This window comes from Oryctolagus cuniculus, chromosome 14, assembly GCF_964237555.1.
Source record: "Oryctolagus cuniculus chromosome 14, mOryCun1.1, whole genome shotgun sequence".
NCBI classification, from domain to species: domain Eukaryota; kingdom Metazoa; phylum Chordata; class Mammalia; order Lagomorpha; family Leporidae; genus Oryctolagus; species Oryctolagus cuniculus.
Window position 1 is genome coordinate 94,617,131 of NC_091445.1, and position 15,299 is coordinate 94,632,429.

The following is a 15,299-nucleotide window of genomic DNA, read 5'->3' on the forward strand; positions in this document are numbered from 1 at the left end:
AGAAAGGAACTTCCTAAGTTTGACAAAGGGTATCAAGAGCTACCATCAAACTTAATCATGAAATACTATACACTTCACTTCTAATACACGAAACCAGGTAATCATGGAGTTCAAGACGAGGCAAAGTGTCATCATCCTATGACGACAGGAATGCTGAAATGGTGGCTTCTGTCTGTGGTGGGCAAGCGCTGGCATGGAAGTGGGTGCTTCCTGGCTTTATGGAAGGAGCCATGTCCTGATTAGGATGCTGGAAACACAGGGAATACATCTGCTAAAATGTAAATTGTACCCTTAAAGTGAATGCCCCTCACTGCATGTAGGTACGTCCTCAAGCTCAGCGAGACTTTCTGCCCTTAACTCACTATTTCGTATTTCCCAAGTGGCATTAGCTGATCATGAGCAACACAGGCATGGCCACAAGCAAAATAATGGGGGAGCCAGAAACACTATCCGGAAGTTCCCATCAGTGAAAGAAAACTTTACTTTTGTGCCCCTTTTCCTTCACAATCACACAATCTCTCTCTCTCTCTCTCTCCCTCTCTCTCTCTCTCTCTCTCTCTCTCTCTCTGATGATTCACCTTGTCTGCCCGTGCAAAGGTGACATTGTGACTATAGGCAGATGGGCATTGATTTACGGCTCTTGTTCCAAGCTGAGATTACCCACTGAGGAGATGAGAGGCCAGCTGTGGCGCACAGCTGTAACTGATCTTTGGGAGAGCTTTCCATTAATTTGGAAGAAAGATTATCAGGCTAGACTGAAGTTGGGAGAATTCTCAGGGCTTTCAGAAATGGTCTGGTATATACTCCATAGTGCAGATGGTCTATTTTCCTCTTGATTTCATGATAAGCTAGAATCAAAGAAACCTCAAAAATAGTTACTTTCATTTAATTTATGTGCAGCTTTTCTTGTGGCTCAGCAGAGCAAGTTCCTAAATCTTGATTTGCCTTGTCTAGCAAGAGCATATTTCTCTGTGTTATATGAGGAATTTATGCAGGAAATCTCTCGGGTGACGTCCCTGGGGTTGATGGAGTAGATACCGCCTTCTATGAGAGACTATAAATACTTTATTTGGGGAATTTAATATTCAGAAGCCCTAGATAGGCTGCTGCTTTATAATAAATTACACCAGGAGGACAGAGAGAGAGCACATTGTTTTACTAATACTGTTTGGGAAAAAAAATGTACAGGATTAATTTGCCAACTAATACTGACTTCAGCTGAGCTCCCACATGATAAATCAGAAAGAAAGATCTGACCTCACAGGCCAAGTCAGTTTGCAAATGGAAACTGATATCCACAACAGCACCACTATCATCTTCTCTGCGCACAGTGAAGCATGTGTTTCCTGTTATATATGACCGGCTCCAACATACAGGATCTGACACTTGGTAGGTACCCAATCAATGCAGAATACATCAATGTCGGTTACACTAAATAAAACAATTTTATGAATCATGTTGCACTGAGCATTTGCCAATAATCACTTGCCTTTTTAAAATCCAGCATGCAGAGCTTGGCTTTCTCTCCGAATTGCCACTTGCACTGTGTGTTTGCATCGTATAACTCTCCCGGCAGCTTCTCGGGGTACTTGTATTCCTTCACGGACTTTGGCTGGTCAGCAAGACACACAGCCTGAGCAGTGCTGAAAAACAGGAGTTTGGGCGACCAGGATGCACACTGAATTGTGCCTTTCATTCACGCAACTTCACATGCATAGAGAGAAGGGAGATTTTTCTCCTGAGGTCCAATGTGACAGGTGTCTTCATTACATTTAAATACAGGGGCCGCGCTTTCTGGAATTGTCCATTTTATATTTCACTTTTTCCAGGAACACAATTTGCTCTTCATTAGATTCCTCAAACTTGTCATGGGGAAAAGTGAAACTGAACAATTATAACCAGATGTTCAATGTGAGAACCCTTATTCCAGAGCCTTTCTTGTCCACTTCTTGCCAGAAACAATCAAAAGATGGAGATGTGCAGTGTAAAGTCAAAATAAAATCAGCCCATCTCAGACACTGGGATTCCCTCCCTCCCTCCCTCTCTCCCTCCCTCCCTGGCATCTTCTCTTCTACACCCTCTCCTTCCTCCCCTTTAGCTTTTGCTAGCCTGGGGGACATCTGTACAATACCTTACACCTTCTAGGAGTTCTTCAGGCAACACTGGTTTTCCACCAGCAATGGTCTATGCTTGGGCTAATTTCTGACTAGAGCACCACGAAGAAGGAAATTAACTTTACCAAAGCTTACTGGTAGATGGGCAAGCACCAGCTGATGATTGATTCCTCATGATGTTCTCTGGGATAATTTAAGCATTTGGAAAGGAGTATTTTTAAATGTTTGCGTTTATAAATTGTAACTAAATCCTTCCTATAAATTTCAGTAGGGTCCCCAAACTTCTGAAAACAAAAACTATAATCACAATAAATTGAGCAATGTTTAATAATCCACCGAACTTTGCTTTGAATGGATTTTCTCCTTGGGGACAAGAGCTTGGCTCCTGTTTCTAGGACCCCAGCTCCAGATGCTACTGCACTGGAGCTCAGGGGTTTGTGCACAGAAAGCAAAACAGAACCCTGATGGGCTTACTGTGAATTCTGCTAAACATTTAGGGAAGAAATGCCAATTCTAGATCTCTTCCAGTGGACGAAAGTAGAAGGAGTACTTCCTAATTCATTCTACGAGGCCAGCATTATCCTGGTACCAAAACCAAGGACACTGTAAAAAAATGCCAGACCAATGTCTCTCAGAAACGCAGTGGCAGAACTCTTCCATGAAGTATTTGCAAACTGAATCCAACTACGCACAGAAAGTCTTACATACCATAGCCAAGAGAGACTAATCCCAGAGTATGCAAGGCTGCTCCAACATTCGAAAATGAACTAATCAATTTACAACAACCAGCTAGAGAAGCAAACTCACATGGTCACATCAAAAGGTGCAGAAAAATATTTAACAAAATCCAACACTTATTTGATAAAAACTCCCAGCAAAATAGGAATGGAAGGACCCTTCGACTGGATAAAGAACATCTGCAAAAGCCCACAGCTGATATCACACGTAGAGAGGAGAACCCAGAAGCTTTCCACAGAGATCTCAAACAAGGCAAGGCCACCTCCTCTAACCACTTCTTTTCAACTGTGTGCTGGTAGGCTTAGACGGTCTAACAACCAAGTGAGGGAAATAAAATGTACACACTAAGAAGAAATAAAACTGTGTCTGCAGGTGACATCATTGTGACTGTGTATGTAGGATGTTCAGAACAATACAGAAAGAAAGTCCTAGAACTAATAAACAATTGGAGCATGGCTGCAGGATGAACGGTCACCATGCAAATGCCAATGATTTTTTATAAACCAGCAATGAACCAGTGGAATTTATTTAAAAATCTCACAAAACTCATTCATATTAGCACCCAGAAAAAGAGACACTTAGGTCTAAATACAGCAAAATATATACAAAAGTTGGAGGAAAACTATAAAAATTTGAAAGACATCAAATAAAAACTAAATAAATGAAGAGATAGCCGACATTGAAGGACAGGGAGATTCAGTGTTGTCAAAAAGCCAGTTTTTCCCATCCTGATGCACAGCTTTAAGGCAATGTCCATCAAAATTCAAGCAAGCTATTTTTTGAATGTAGGCAAACTGACTCTAAAGTTTATATGGAAAGCAAAAGATACCGAATAATAAAGGAAGTATTGAAGAAAAACAGCAAGGGTAAAAGGCTGATGCTACTCAACTTCAAGATTAAGTACACAGCTCAGTAATCAAGACAGGATGAAACTAGCCAAAGAACGGAGAAACAGACCAACAAAACAGATTAAAGAGCCCCAAACAGGCCTACCAACACCGTCAGCTAATCTCTGACAAAGGTACAAAGGCAATAGAATGCAGAAATGAAAGTTCTTCCAACAAATAATACTGGAATAACTGAACATCGATACGCAAAAGAACAAGAATGCAGACAGACTTTATAACATTAAAAAATTAACTCAAAAGGAATCATAGGTATACATGTGAAATGTGAAGCTGTAGAACTTCTAGAAAATAACACAGGAAAACATCTCAGTGACTACGGGTATGGCAATGACTTTTTAGAAAAACATTAAAGGTGCTATCAATTAAAGAAGTAATTGATGGGCTGAACTTCCTTAAAATTAAAATCTTCCACTCTGTGAAATACATCATTAAGAAAATGAACAGAAAAGCTGCAGACTGAGGGACAATCTTTGTAAAGAGACACAGCTGACAAAGGTATATTATACAAAATATATAGGTAACACTTAAAGCTCAACCATAAGAAAACAAATTGATCAAAAAATAGGCAAAATATCTGTTCAGACACCCTATCAAACAATATATACGGATGACAAATATGCAAATAAGACAACGCCCAACATCATATGTCATTAGGAAATTACAAATTCGAACACTGATGAGGTGCCACCACAGGTCTGTTAGAAGGGGACGAAGTCAAAACAGTGACAAATTCAAGTGCAGATTATGTGGCACAGTAGGAAGTCTCTCACTGAGAAAGCAAATGGTTCAGCCATCAAAGCTGTGGGTTCGAGAAAGGAAATCATTGCAACCATTTTACAAACAATGTGCCATAATATGCACGTGGGAGAAGTCAATTTAGACTGTCGACTGTCGGAGTCCACACAGCAGTCTAGTGGTCTACACACAGTAAGCATAAAAGATCACACGGATGGATATTCCCATGAGTTTGGAATTAGCACCCATCATAATGGAACAACATGGATAATTCTGACGCCATTAACAAATGAAACGTGTGTTTATCGAAAGACAATCATTAAAAGCATAACTAGTGTGTCGCGGAGGAAGCAAAGATGTCTACAACACACCCAAGTTCATTCCAGAGTGGGAAACAATGTTTATGCTCTGAATTCAGAGATAAGAAGACAGGAGGCCTAGTTTTTGAAAGGGTACAGGGTATCTGAACAGGAACTTGACGAAGACTGTTATTCAAGTGGCTTTTAAACTTGTAAGAAGGTGTTGAGCCCCACTAGCTGCCACACGGATACGCTGCTGTACACCCACTGGAAGGGCTGGCACGGCAAGCACGAAGATGAGACTGTGAGCTGGCAAGGATGTGGGGCCACTGGACTCCCCGACTGCTCCTCGTGTAACTGCATGACCACTTACAAAAGCTCTTTGGTGCTGGCACCGCGGCTCACTAGGCTAATCCTCCGCCTGCGGCACCGGCACACCGGGTTCTAGTCCCGGTTGGGGCGCCGGATTCTGTCCCGGTTGCTCCTCTTCCAGGCCAGCTCTCTGCTGTGGCCCACGAGTGCCACATGGGAGACCAGGAGAAGCACCTGGCTCCTGCCTTCAGATCAGTGCAGCCAGCCTTTTGGGGGGTGAAGCAACAGAAGGAAGACCTTTCTCTCTATTTCTTTCTCTCACTGTCTAACTCTGCCTGTCAAAAAAAAAAAAAAAAAAAAAAAAAAAAAAAAAAAAAACTCTTTGGTGGTGTGTACTGAAATCATACGTATGTATTTCTGACCTGAAATTCCTTTCCTATGTATCCTCAGAAACATATATGTACACCAGAAGAATAAGAATAGTAACACACCTTGTAATAGCCCGAACTGGAAACTCAAATGTCCATAACCAACAGAATGCATTGACAAATTAGAAAATATCCACATAAGAAAAAATAAGTAAACTAATGCTATATGAGCGCACTTCAAATGAAGAGATAAGGTCATCCTAGAAGGAAAAAAGTGAAATCCATGCATACAAAGGGCCTTCAGAGCTTTATGGAAATTACTTATTGTGAAAAAGCTATGTGTTGGATTTCAAGTTTCTCCACAAAATAAACACTCGTTTTTCTGTGAACATTTTGAAGTCCCCTTGTATTTATATGCAGTAACAAGGATGAATCTCATACTCAAAGAGTAGTGTATGGGGCAGGTGCTGTAGCGCAATGGGCTAAGCCTCAGCCCGCAGTGTTGGCATCCCATAAGGGCACCAGCTCATGTCCTGGCTACTCCTTTCCAGTCCAGCTCTCTGCTAAGGTCTGGGAAAGCAGCAGAAGATGGCCCAAGTGCTTGGGCCCGTGCACCTGCATTGGAGACCCAGATGTAGCCCCTGGCTCCTGGCTTCAGATCAGCCCAGCTCCAGCCACTGTGACCATTTGGGAGTGAACCAGCAGATGGAAGACCTTTCTCTCTGTCTCTTCCTTTCTCAGTTTGTAACTCTACCTCTCAAACAAACAAGTCCTAAAACAAGAGAGTAGGATATACCATATCATTCTGTTCATAGACAATTCATGGCCAGGCAGACGAATCTCCACTGTTCCATGAGAGAGGAGTGATTACTCATGGGAAGAGGGAGTTCAGACTGGAGCAGAGCGACGAGGTTTTCTGTTTATCCTGATCTGGGAAGAAGTCACAATGCCAGGTTCCCTGCATGAAAACCCACTGAGGGGCCGGCGCTGTGGTGCAGTGGGTAAAGCATCCCATATGGGTGCTGGTTCAAGTCCCGGCTGCTCCACTTCTGATTTGGCTCTCTGCTGTGGCCTGGGAAAGTGGTGGAGGGTGGCTCAGTCGTTGGGCCTCTGCACCCATGTCGGAAACCTGGAAGAAGCTCCTGGCTTTGGATTGGCACAGCTCCAGCTGTTGTGGCCAACTGGGGAGTGAACCAGCAAATGGAAGACCCCTCTCCTTCTCTCTCTGTGCAACTCTGACTTTCAAATAAATAAATAAATAAATCTAAAAAAAATCGAGCTGTATGCTTAGAATTTTGTACTTTTCTGTTGATCTATTGTACCACAAAAAAAAGTTAATGAGGCAAGGTTGGAAGTACCATATTTCAAAAGCCTCTTCCCACTCCAATGAATGAATTATAATGTATGAATTATTATAATGAATGAATTATAAAGTATGACACAGCAGAGCAGGGTGAGACCTGGAATGCACTCACCTCCTATTGTGCAAACACACTTTGCTGGGCCCGGACGTCACATGATACTTCCTCCCTGACGCTGGGGGTGTGGGGATGCTGGACCACGCGCCCCTAGGCTCCAGCTAGCAGTTCCCTGTGCTGGTCCCTTCCCTTGCTCATGGATACATGCGAGTGTGCATACTCAGAAGGGAGGCGCAGCAACTGTTCTGCAGGACAGGACTCAAATTTCCATAAAGTAAACTGAAGATGAGTCCATGTGCTCATGAAACTTAAAATCATGAGCTACAGTTTCCCCAAGCCGCAGACCTCCCGGACGCAGACGTGAGTGACTTGGCAGTGGGGTCTGTGTCTGTTAGTAGGAAATGACACTCGCCCTCATTGGCTAGGCTGATGCCTTCACTGTGGGCGAGTGTCTGTCCTTCATGAGGACAAAGAATGGAGAGCTGTGCTGACAACTTCAGCTGAAATCTACATGTAATTCCACGTACCAAATGCTAGACAGCTAATACAGGAGAGGAGAATCACTTTAAAAGTCAGCCATATACCCTAACTCATCGTTGGGAACATATCCAAAAGTCACCTAATTGATGGAGAATATAACAGTATTTTGATTACTTGGATATCAGGAAGCCAGCAAACAGTTGAGAAGACAGCATCAGATTCATCAAGCCAGTGAGCGGCAAGGTGCACCACACTGGACAAGTGTCCAACTGCAGCTGACTCGCAAGCAAACAGAGCGAACTTGACAATGAGTGGTTTTCACGGAAAATTAATTTTTCAATAAAGCAAATTTGTGGGTAAATAGAATCTTACATATCCATTTATAATCACGTGGTAAAAGGAAATCCCAAGAATTCTGAAAATAAAGGTTTACTACTGAAATGTCATAGAAGTGTTTTACTGATTAGACCCCCCCTCAAAATTAGCATATTTTAGTATGTATTTTGCCAGCCTAGGATCACAGAATGAGAAGTTGCTTTCAATTTCAGAAATTTAGTAATCATTCCTAGGATCATATTCTGATCTGAAGATTACAACCCATTTTCCACGTCCTCCCAATAATTCTGCTCTTAGCATGGATCTATTTTTTTCCCACAGTCTCCCCATATTTCTTGGCAGTCTCAGAATTTTTGGATTCTCATAATGGCCACTCTCACTACACACCTACATTTTCCAAATTGTCAGAGTGAATTTTAAAATCTTAAAAATGCTTATACACCTTCCCCTTTGCCACTACAACAAAAAAAGATTTTAAAAATTTTGAAAAAAAAATCTGGAAAAACAGAGAAAGGGTTTAGGATTTAGAAAACTCCAAATTTTCTTTGCTGATAAAAATAAGAATGTGGTAGATATAAAGGAAGTGCTTTTCTTTATTACTGAAAGCGTAATTACACACACACACACACACACAGCACAATGTGAACAGCTGTGAGGAACAGCCAGAACTATGCCAGCAATCCCAGCTGGACTCCTTGAGAATGCTGGGTAGGGACTTACAGGGTTGAACGTGTGTTGGGGCAGTTTGTGAATAATATCACTATTGTCCTTTTTGGAAACAGAAATGAAAGAAAACAGGATCAAGTATAGATTACCAGGATACAGACATTATTCACAAAAGTTTCACTCACCCTAGGCAGTATTAAATACAGAAAACAGTCATCATTTCAGGGTGGAAACCTGTTTTTCTGCCAATGGCCATTCGGATATTCACACCACCATTCCTGGGCCATGCAAAATTATCAACTTAAAAATTAGCTTGTGGGGCCAGCACTGTGGTGTAGTGGGTTAGGGTTCTGCCTGAGATGCTGGCATCCCATATGGGCACCAATTCAAGTCCTGTCCGCTCCTCTTGCAATTCAGCTCTACAGGCCTATGCAATTCAGCTCTATGGGCCAAGAAGACCTCTCTCTCTGTCTCTCTCTCACTATCCACTCTGCCTGTAAAAAAAAAAAAAAAAAAAAAAAAAAAAAAAAAAAAAAAAAGAAGAAGAAGAAAAGGGAAAAAAGAGTTGATTGTGGTTTGTCCTGTGCTGCACACACCGTGGTCTGGTATGTGTATCCTGAGTCTGAGGGTGAATGTCTGGTTTAGCGGGCAGGCTTGAGCACTCTAGAGCACATACTGATTTGTGTCCTTTTCTTTGGTTTACTTTATTTAATTTTCATTTGACTCTCGTATTTGCTAATTATATTATCATTTCAGTAACAGTTTGGTCTCCAGTTTGCTTCAAGGCCTCTTCCGAGGGGCTCCATCTGAGGAAGCCACCCTGGGCAGAGAGTGCCCAGTGCCCTGGGGAGTCACACCACCAGCCCAAGGAATGCATACCTTAAAAATCTGTGCAGGTACTGGCGGCTGCAGGGTGACCAGGAGAAGACCCCGTTGCGTCCTGCCAATGTAGGGGACATGATGTTGCCCTCAGACTTTTTGCACACGTTCCCTTCTCCATCATGGACCATGCCAAAGCTAGGAGAGAGAGAAAGAGAGAGAGAGAGAGGGGTGGTGCTTTCTGAATGAAGAACAGCTTAAACAATCCAACACACTCTAACAATCCAAGTCGGGCTGTGAAGACCCCCTCCCTCTGCAGTCTGGGAGGTGGAAGTCAAAGCCCTCCCGGCGTTGCTGAGAATGGGTGTTTACAGACTGCTCTAGGGAACAGGCCGTTCAGCAAGCCACAAGCGTGCACCAGCATCCAACCCAGGTAAACCTCAGAGGCCGCTGAGGGTAGATGCTTTAAGTACTTAGACACCAAAGGGGTGGAGGGGAGAGCTCACGGACATCTTCTTGATAAGGAGAACACTGCTTTATGTGTCTCCTGCTCCCCAGGGCTGTCAGAATTCCCAAGGGTGCCAGGTTCCCGGATGGTAACTGATGACTCAACAAGGAGAGAGCTTAGGGGGCCGACACTGTGGCACAGAGGGTAAAGGCAGCACCTACCAGGCTGGCATCCTGCATGGTACTGATTCAAGTCCTGGCTGTTCCACTTCAACTCCAGCTCCCTGCTATTGACCCATAAAAAGCACCAGAAGATGGTCGAAGTGTTTGGAACCCTGCCATTCATGGGAGAGACCTGGATAAAGCTCCAGGCTCCTGGCCTCTGTCTCTCCCTCTTTTTCTATAACTCTGACTTTCAAATAAATAAATAAATAGATCTTTTTTTAAAGAGATCATGGCATGCGAAGTTTTCAAACATGCTTCTCAGACCTTGTCCAGGGCTGCTGGATGCTTATCATGATTCAGAAAGAATAAAAACGTCACCTGTGACTCGTGAGAGGGTGCCATTCTGTCCCTGTGCTCTGTTGGGGCTGCTTTCCCAGGCTGTCTCTGCCCTGTTGGGGCAGCACGTGGCCTGAATCCCCACACCCCTCAGGACAGGAGTGACTCCAGGGGACCCTCAGCTTACCTGTGGCCATTGTTTGAAACTGAACCTGTTATTCTTGGGTGAAAAACACTCTAGGACTCTAGCTTTGGCTTATGAGACATCTCCAGTGGCTTCAGGACCCCAATAATACGATCTGTTGGAGGGGCTCCACCTCCACAGTGTCAGTCAGTGTCTCCTCCCATCACTTGGGAATAGTGCAGCCTTGCTCTCATGCAGCTCACACTGACCTGTGTTGCTGCCTCCCTACCAGGATGCCTACTTCCTCGGCTCCTAAAGCTGCACCTGTGGACAGCCTCGGACTGGCACCGTCAGCTAGCCCAGAGGAGCACAGCGCAGGTCCCGGGGAGGAAAGCCTATAGGAACTGGAAGCTCACAACGGCCCTGCAACCTCTTGTTAAGGACCATATGGTCTCACAGATGCAAGACCTAACTAGCCATTAATTAGGACATTAATGGTCCTAATGAGTGACACTCACAGGGAAACGGGAAGGCAAGAGAGAGAGGAGGAGAGAAGCTTAAGGTGGTTACTGCATCCAGGGGACCTTGTGCTGTCAACAGCCTGACCACGAGTAGGACAGAAAGCACCCACACAGGGCACTGGGCTCCAGAAGGGGACAAGAGAATCGGTACTTGCTGTCCACGCTAAACACACATTCTTCCTCCTAACGGTCTTGTGTGAAGCTGTTTAGCATAAGTTTTTAAAAACCTCCCATTTACAGGCTGGCCTTGTAGTGTGGCTGGTAAAGCCGCGGCCTATGGCACTGGCATCCCATACGGGTACCTGTTCGTGCTCCGGCTGCCCTGTTTTTGACCCAGCTCCTCTCATGGCCCTGGAAAGCCAGCAGAGAACGGGTTTGGGCCCCTGCACCCACATGGGAGTCCCAGATGAATCTCTTGGTTTCACCTTAGCCCAGCACCGGCCATTGCAGCCATCTGGGGAGTGAACCAGCAGATGGAAGATCTCTCTTCTTTTCTCTCTCCCTCTCTGTAGCCCTTTCAAAAAAATAATAAGCAAATCTCTTTAAAAAGATCTACCATTTATAATCACGCACTACGAGTGGTTTTATGGATGTGAGGCTCAGCATGTGGCCCCCATCTTCTGACAAATCCTGCCTGCAGCCCTAGACGAGACAGGTAGAACACCGTGAGCATGGGGAGAGGCCTTGTCCAGGCTTCAGTCAAGGCGACAGCCTGCGTGAAGGCCCCGGCGGGACCCATCTGAGTGGAAGCCGAGCATGATGGAAGGGTGGGGCAAGGAAGTCTGGCTGCAGTCACTGCCGGACTTCCACCCAATTCCTGACCTACCACGGGTGCTCAGATGCAGTCATGTTAGCCTCCACCCATTCTCCAAGTTCCATTAAAGCATTTAATCAAGGGCAGCCACATGGCAGAGGAAACCTGTCATGGCTGTGAAAAGAACTCAGGCTGAAATCCCAGAGGGGAGGCCGCTGTGGGAAGCAAGCAATGGAAACGGAAACACTAACCCAGCCTCGCCTGGCCTGCCCTTAACCTACTTACGGGGACGATGTACTAGGGCCCAGCAACAGTCCTGGATAAATCTGTTTCCACTTCTGCCTGCACTTCTAAGGAATTCAGAGGCTTAATATCTTGGCCTCCAAGTATTCCATCTAAGGTGATTTCAGTGGTTCTTTCAAGCCTCAAGTGTCAAGTTCTGCTGATGCAGTGGCCCGGCTGAGAAACACAAGGAAGCCTCCAGAGAACATCCTGGACGCAGGCTAAAGGGCGGACCCGGCCTCTGGGGCATTCAGACAGCCCGGGGGGCGGTTCTCAGGCACTGTCTCAGCCCCCTCCTGGGTCGCGTACCGCATCCTCTGGGGCATTCAGACAGCCGGGGGGGGGGGGTTCTCATGCACTGTCTCGGCCCCCTCCTGGGTCGCGTACCGCGGCCTCTGGGGCATTCAGACAGCCCGGGTGGGGGGGTTCTCATGCACTGTCTCGGCCCCCTCCTGGGTCACGTACCGCGGCCTCTGGGGTATTCAGACAGCCCGGGTGGGGGGGTTCTCATGCACTGTCTCGGCCCCCTCCTGGGTCGTGTACCGCGGCCTCTGGGGTATTCAGACAGCCCGGGGTGGGGGGTTCTCATGCACTGTCTCGGCCCCCTCCTGGGTCACGTACCGCGGCCTCTGGGGTATTCAGACAGCCCGGGTGGGGGGGCGTTCTCATGCACTGTCTCGGCCCCCTCCTGGGTCGCGTACCGCGGCCTCTGGGGCATTCAGACAGCCCGGGGCGGGGGGGTTCTCATGCACTGTCTCGGCCCCCTCCTGGGTCGCGTACCGCGGCCTCTGGGGTATTCAGACAGCCCGGGTGGGGGGGGCGTTCTCATGCACTGTCTCGGCCCCCTCCTGGGTCGCGTACCGCGGCCTCTGGGGTATTCAGACAACCCGGGGTGGGGTTCTCATGCACTGTCTCGGCCCCCTCCTGGGTCGCGTACCGCGGCCTCTGGGGCATTCAGACAGCCCGGGGTGGGGGGGTTCTCATGCACTGTCTCGGCCCCCTCCTGGGTCACGTACCGCGGCCTCTGGGGTATTCAGACAGCCCGGGGTGGGGGGGTTCTCATGCACTGTCTCGGCCCCCTCCTGGGTCGCGTACCGGAGGCAGTGAATGCCCACCCTTCAGCTCAGAAGCACTACGTGGAGACCACAGGCAAGAGCAACAGAGAGAACAGCACATCTGCAAGACAAGGCTGGCACCGGCAGCTAGGAAGCCTAACTGCTGTTCAGATGACACACGCCAGACATTTTTGGTCCCTACGCACCACAGCACTTTATTTAAAGTGATTATTACTCTTATGTTATAGTAACAGACCCTTCTTCCTCTCTTTATCCCTTACTAGTTTATAAGTTTCTGAAGCTACTCTTCTCCTCAGGGCTCATAGCCCCACCACCCAGGGAAAGCAATAGCTGAGAACTGAGTCTCCACTTGTGCTTGCTTTGTTTAAAGATTTATGTTTTTTATTAGAAAAGCAGAGTGACAGAGAGGGACAGGGAGAAAGTCAGAGAGGGGAAGGGAGGGAGACAGAGAGACAGAGATCCATCCCACTGGTTCACCCCCAAAATGGCCAAATGGCTGGAGCCATTTCAAAGCCAGGAGCTCAGAACTCATTCTGGGTTTCCCACATGGTCGTAGGAGCCCAAGCACTTGGCCATCGCAGGTGCATTAACAGGGATTTGGATCTGAAGCAGGGCAGCTGGGACTCAAACCAGCACCCTGGTATGGAATGAAAGCTTTGCAAAGGAAGCTTAACCCACTGCACCACAATGTTAGCCCCTCCACTTGTTGGTTAAATGAGTTAAGGACAATTTTCCATCTATACCAATTCAAATACTCAAATATAAGTGCACTTTCACACTGCGTTGGATTAGGGGGTTACATTTGCTGCATTTGCTGTCAGCTGCTTTGAACGTCTTCTGTAACACTATCTTGAGTGATTCATATTTTTTCGCTGGTAATGCTATCCCAGAGGTATGACTGTCCAAGTATTTCAGAGGTTGTATAAGTTATCTCTGGCTGCACAGAGACAGCAGTTAGGGAGACAGACACCCAGGAAGGGACTCAGGGGCCAATGTCATTTGGATGGAAAATTCCACCCTTGGTGGGATGATGATGACCTGGGCAGGATCGAGAGGACAGAGCCCTGATGCAGGCTTCTCCTGAGGGGCACTGGTCCCCACGAGGCGGGGCTGAGGGAGACGGCAGTCAGGTGCCGATCAGAAGATGTGGACAGAGCAGACAACTGCAGAGAGCCCGGGCAGTGGAGGAAGGACCTCAGGCGACATCTTGCTCTGTCATTCACAAGCTGCTCATACCAGGCAACGTCTTCAACCCCTGTGCCTCGGTTGTCTCATCTATAAAGTGCGGGAATAAAATATTCCTCGTAAACTGTGGTAGCACCTGGCACCACGCACCCGGCAAAGGAAGATTTCAAGCTTGTATCCCTTTCTCTGGTCCCGATGTGGTTCTGGCCAAACCAGTCAACACCCGATGTCACTCAGGCATGTGTGTGGCATGAATGTGTAAGGGGTGTGCGAGGTTTGACCAAAGGTTCGTTCAAATGCTTTTTGGACACAGAAACAAATAAGAAATCTTTTTTTTTTTCTGACAGGCAGAGTGGACAGTGAGAGAGAGAGAGACAGAGAGAAAGGTCTTCCTTTGCCGTTGGTTCACCCTCCAATGGCCACCGCGGCCGGCGCGCTGCGGCCAGCACACCGCACTGATCCGAAGCCAGGAGCCAGGTACTTCTCCTGGTCTCCCATGGGGTGCAGGGCCCAAGTACTTGGGCCATCCTCCACTGCACTCCCTGGCCACAGCAGAGAGCTGGCCTGGAAGAGGGGCAACCGGGACAGAATCTGGTGCCCTGACCGGGACTAGAACCTGGTGTGCCGGCGCTGCAAGGCGGAGGGTTAGCCTACTGTGCCGCAGCGCCGGCCACAAATAAGAAATCTTAAAATGACTGGCAATAAAGAAGATTCGTAGGAACTGGTGCTCTGATCTGCGGGGCTCCCAGAGGGCAGCCTGACAATCAGATCGTGTTATGATTAAGTGGCTCTTTTATTTCAATATTCCACAGATCCTTCAATCACCAAGTACTGCCCTGACTCAGTGGAAGGGGACCCAGGCTTACGAGAGCTCAGTCATGAGTTGGTGGGAGGCGGACATCACTCTCAAACACTGGAACTGGCACGTAATATCCCCGGGGAAGTATGGATCAGCCAAGTGGTGTGATAGGACTAACTGGTAACAACACAGACTCTGCTTCTTTCAGGAAGACCTCCCTGATGGTCACTTTGCGGTCTCTTGTAGTGCCGACAGCCTTGTTCCTCCATCTCTTACACAGCATGGCTGGTCTATTTTTCCTGTTAGACGTGTGAAGGTCATGGGTCCCTTACACCTTATACATCCTACTCAGTGCCTGCTGGCAGGATACAAATTGTACCCAGCAAAGGGGTTGGTAAATTTAGGGAAGGACAGAGA

General features: G+C 46.9%; 1 protein-coding gene across 5 annotated transcripts in view; it reads right to left on the reverse strand.

Moving 5' to 3' along the window:
* Positions 1 to 15,299, reverse strand: part of ADAMTS16 (ADAM metallopeptidase with thrombospondin type 1 motif 16) — a 133,430-nt gene that overhangs the window by 70,977 nt on the left and 47,154 nt on the right. For 4 of the 5 annotated variants that reach the window (XM_051837039.2, XM_051837041.2, XM_051837040.2 and 1 more), the window contains exons 9-10: positions 9,254 to 9,391; positions 1,490 to 1,643 (exon numbers count right to left, since the gene is read on the reverse strand). In XM_051837039.2, coding sequence (XP_051692999.2) covers positions 1,490 to 1,643; positions 9,254 to 9,391 — 292 coding nt within the window. The remainder of the gene's footprint in view (positions 1 to 1,489; positions 1,644 to 9,253; positions 9,392 to 15,299) is intronic. The other variant, XM_051837042.2, reaches the window with a different exon arrangement.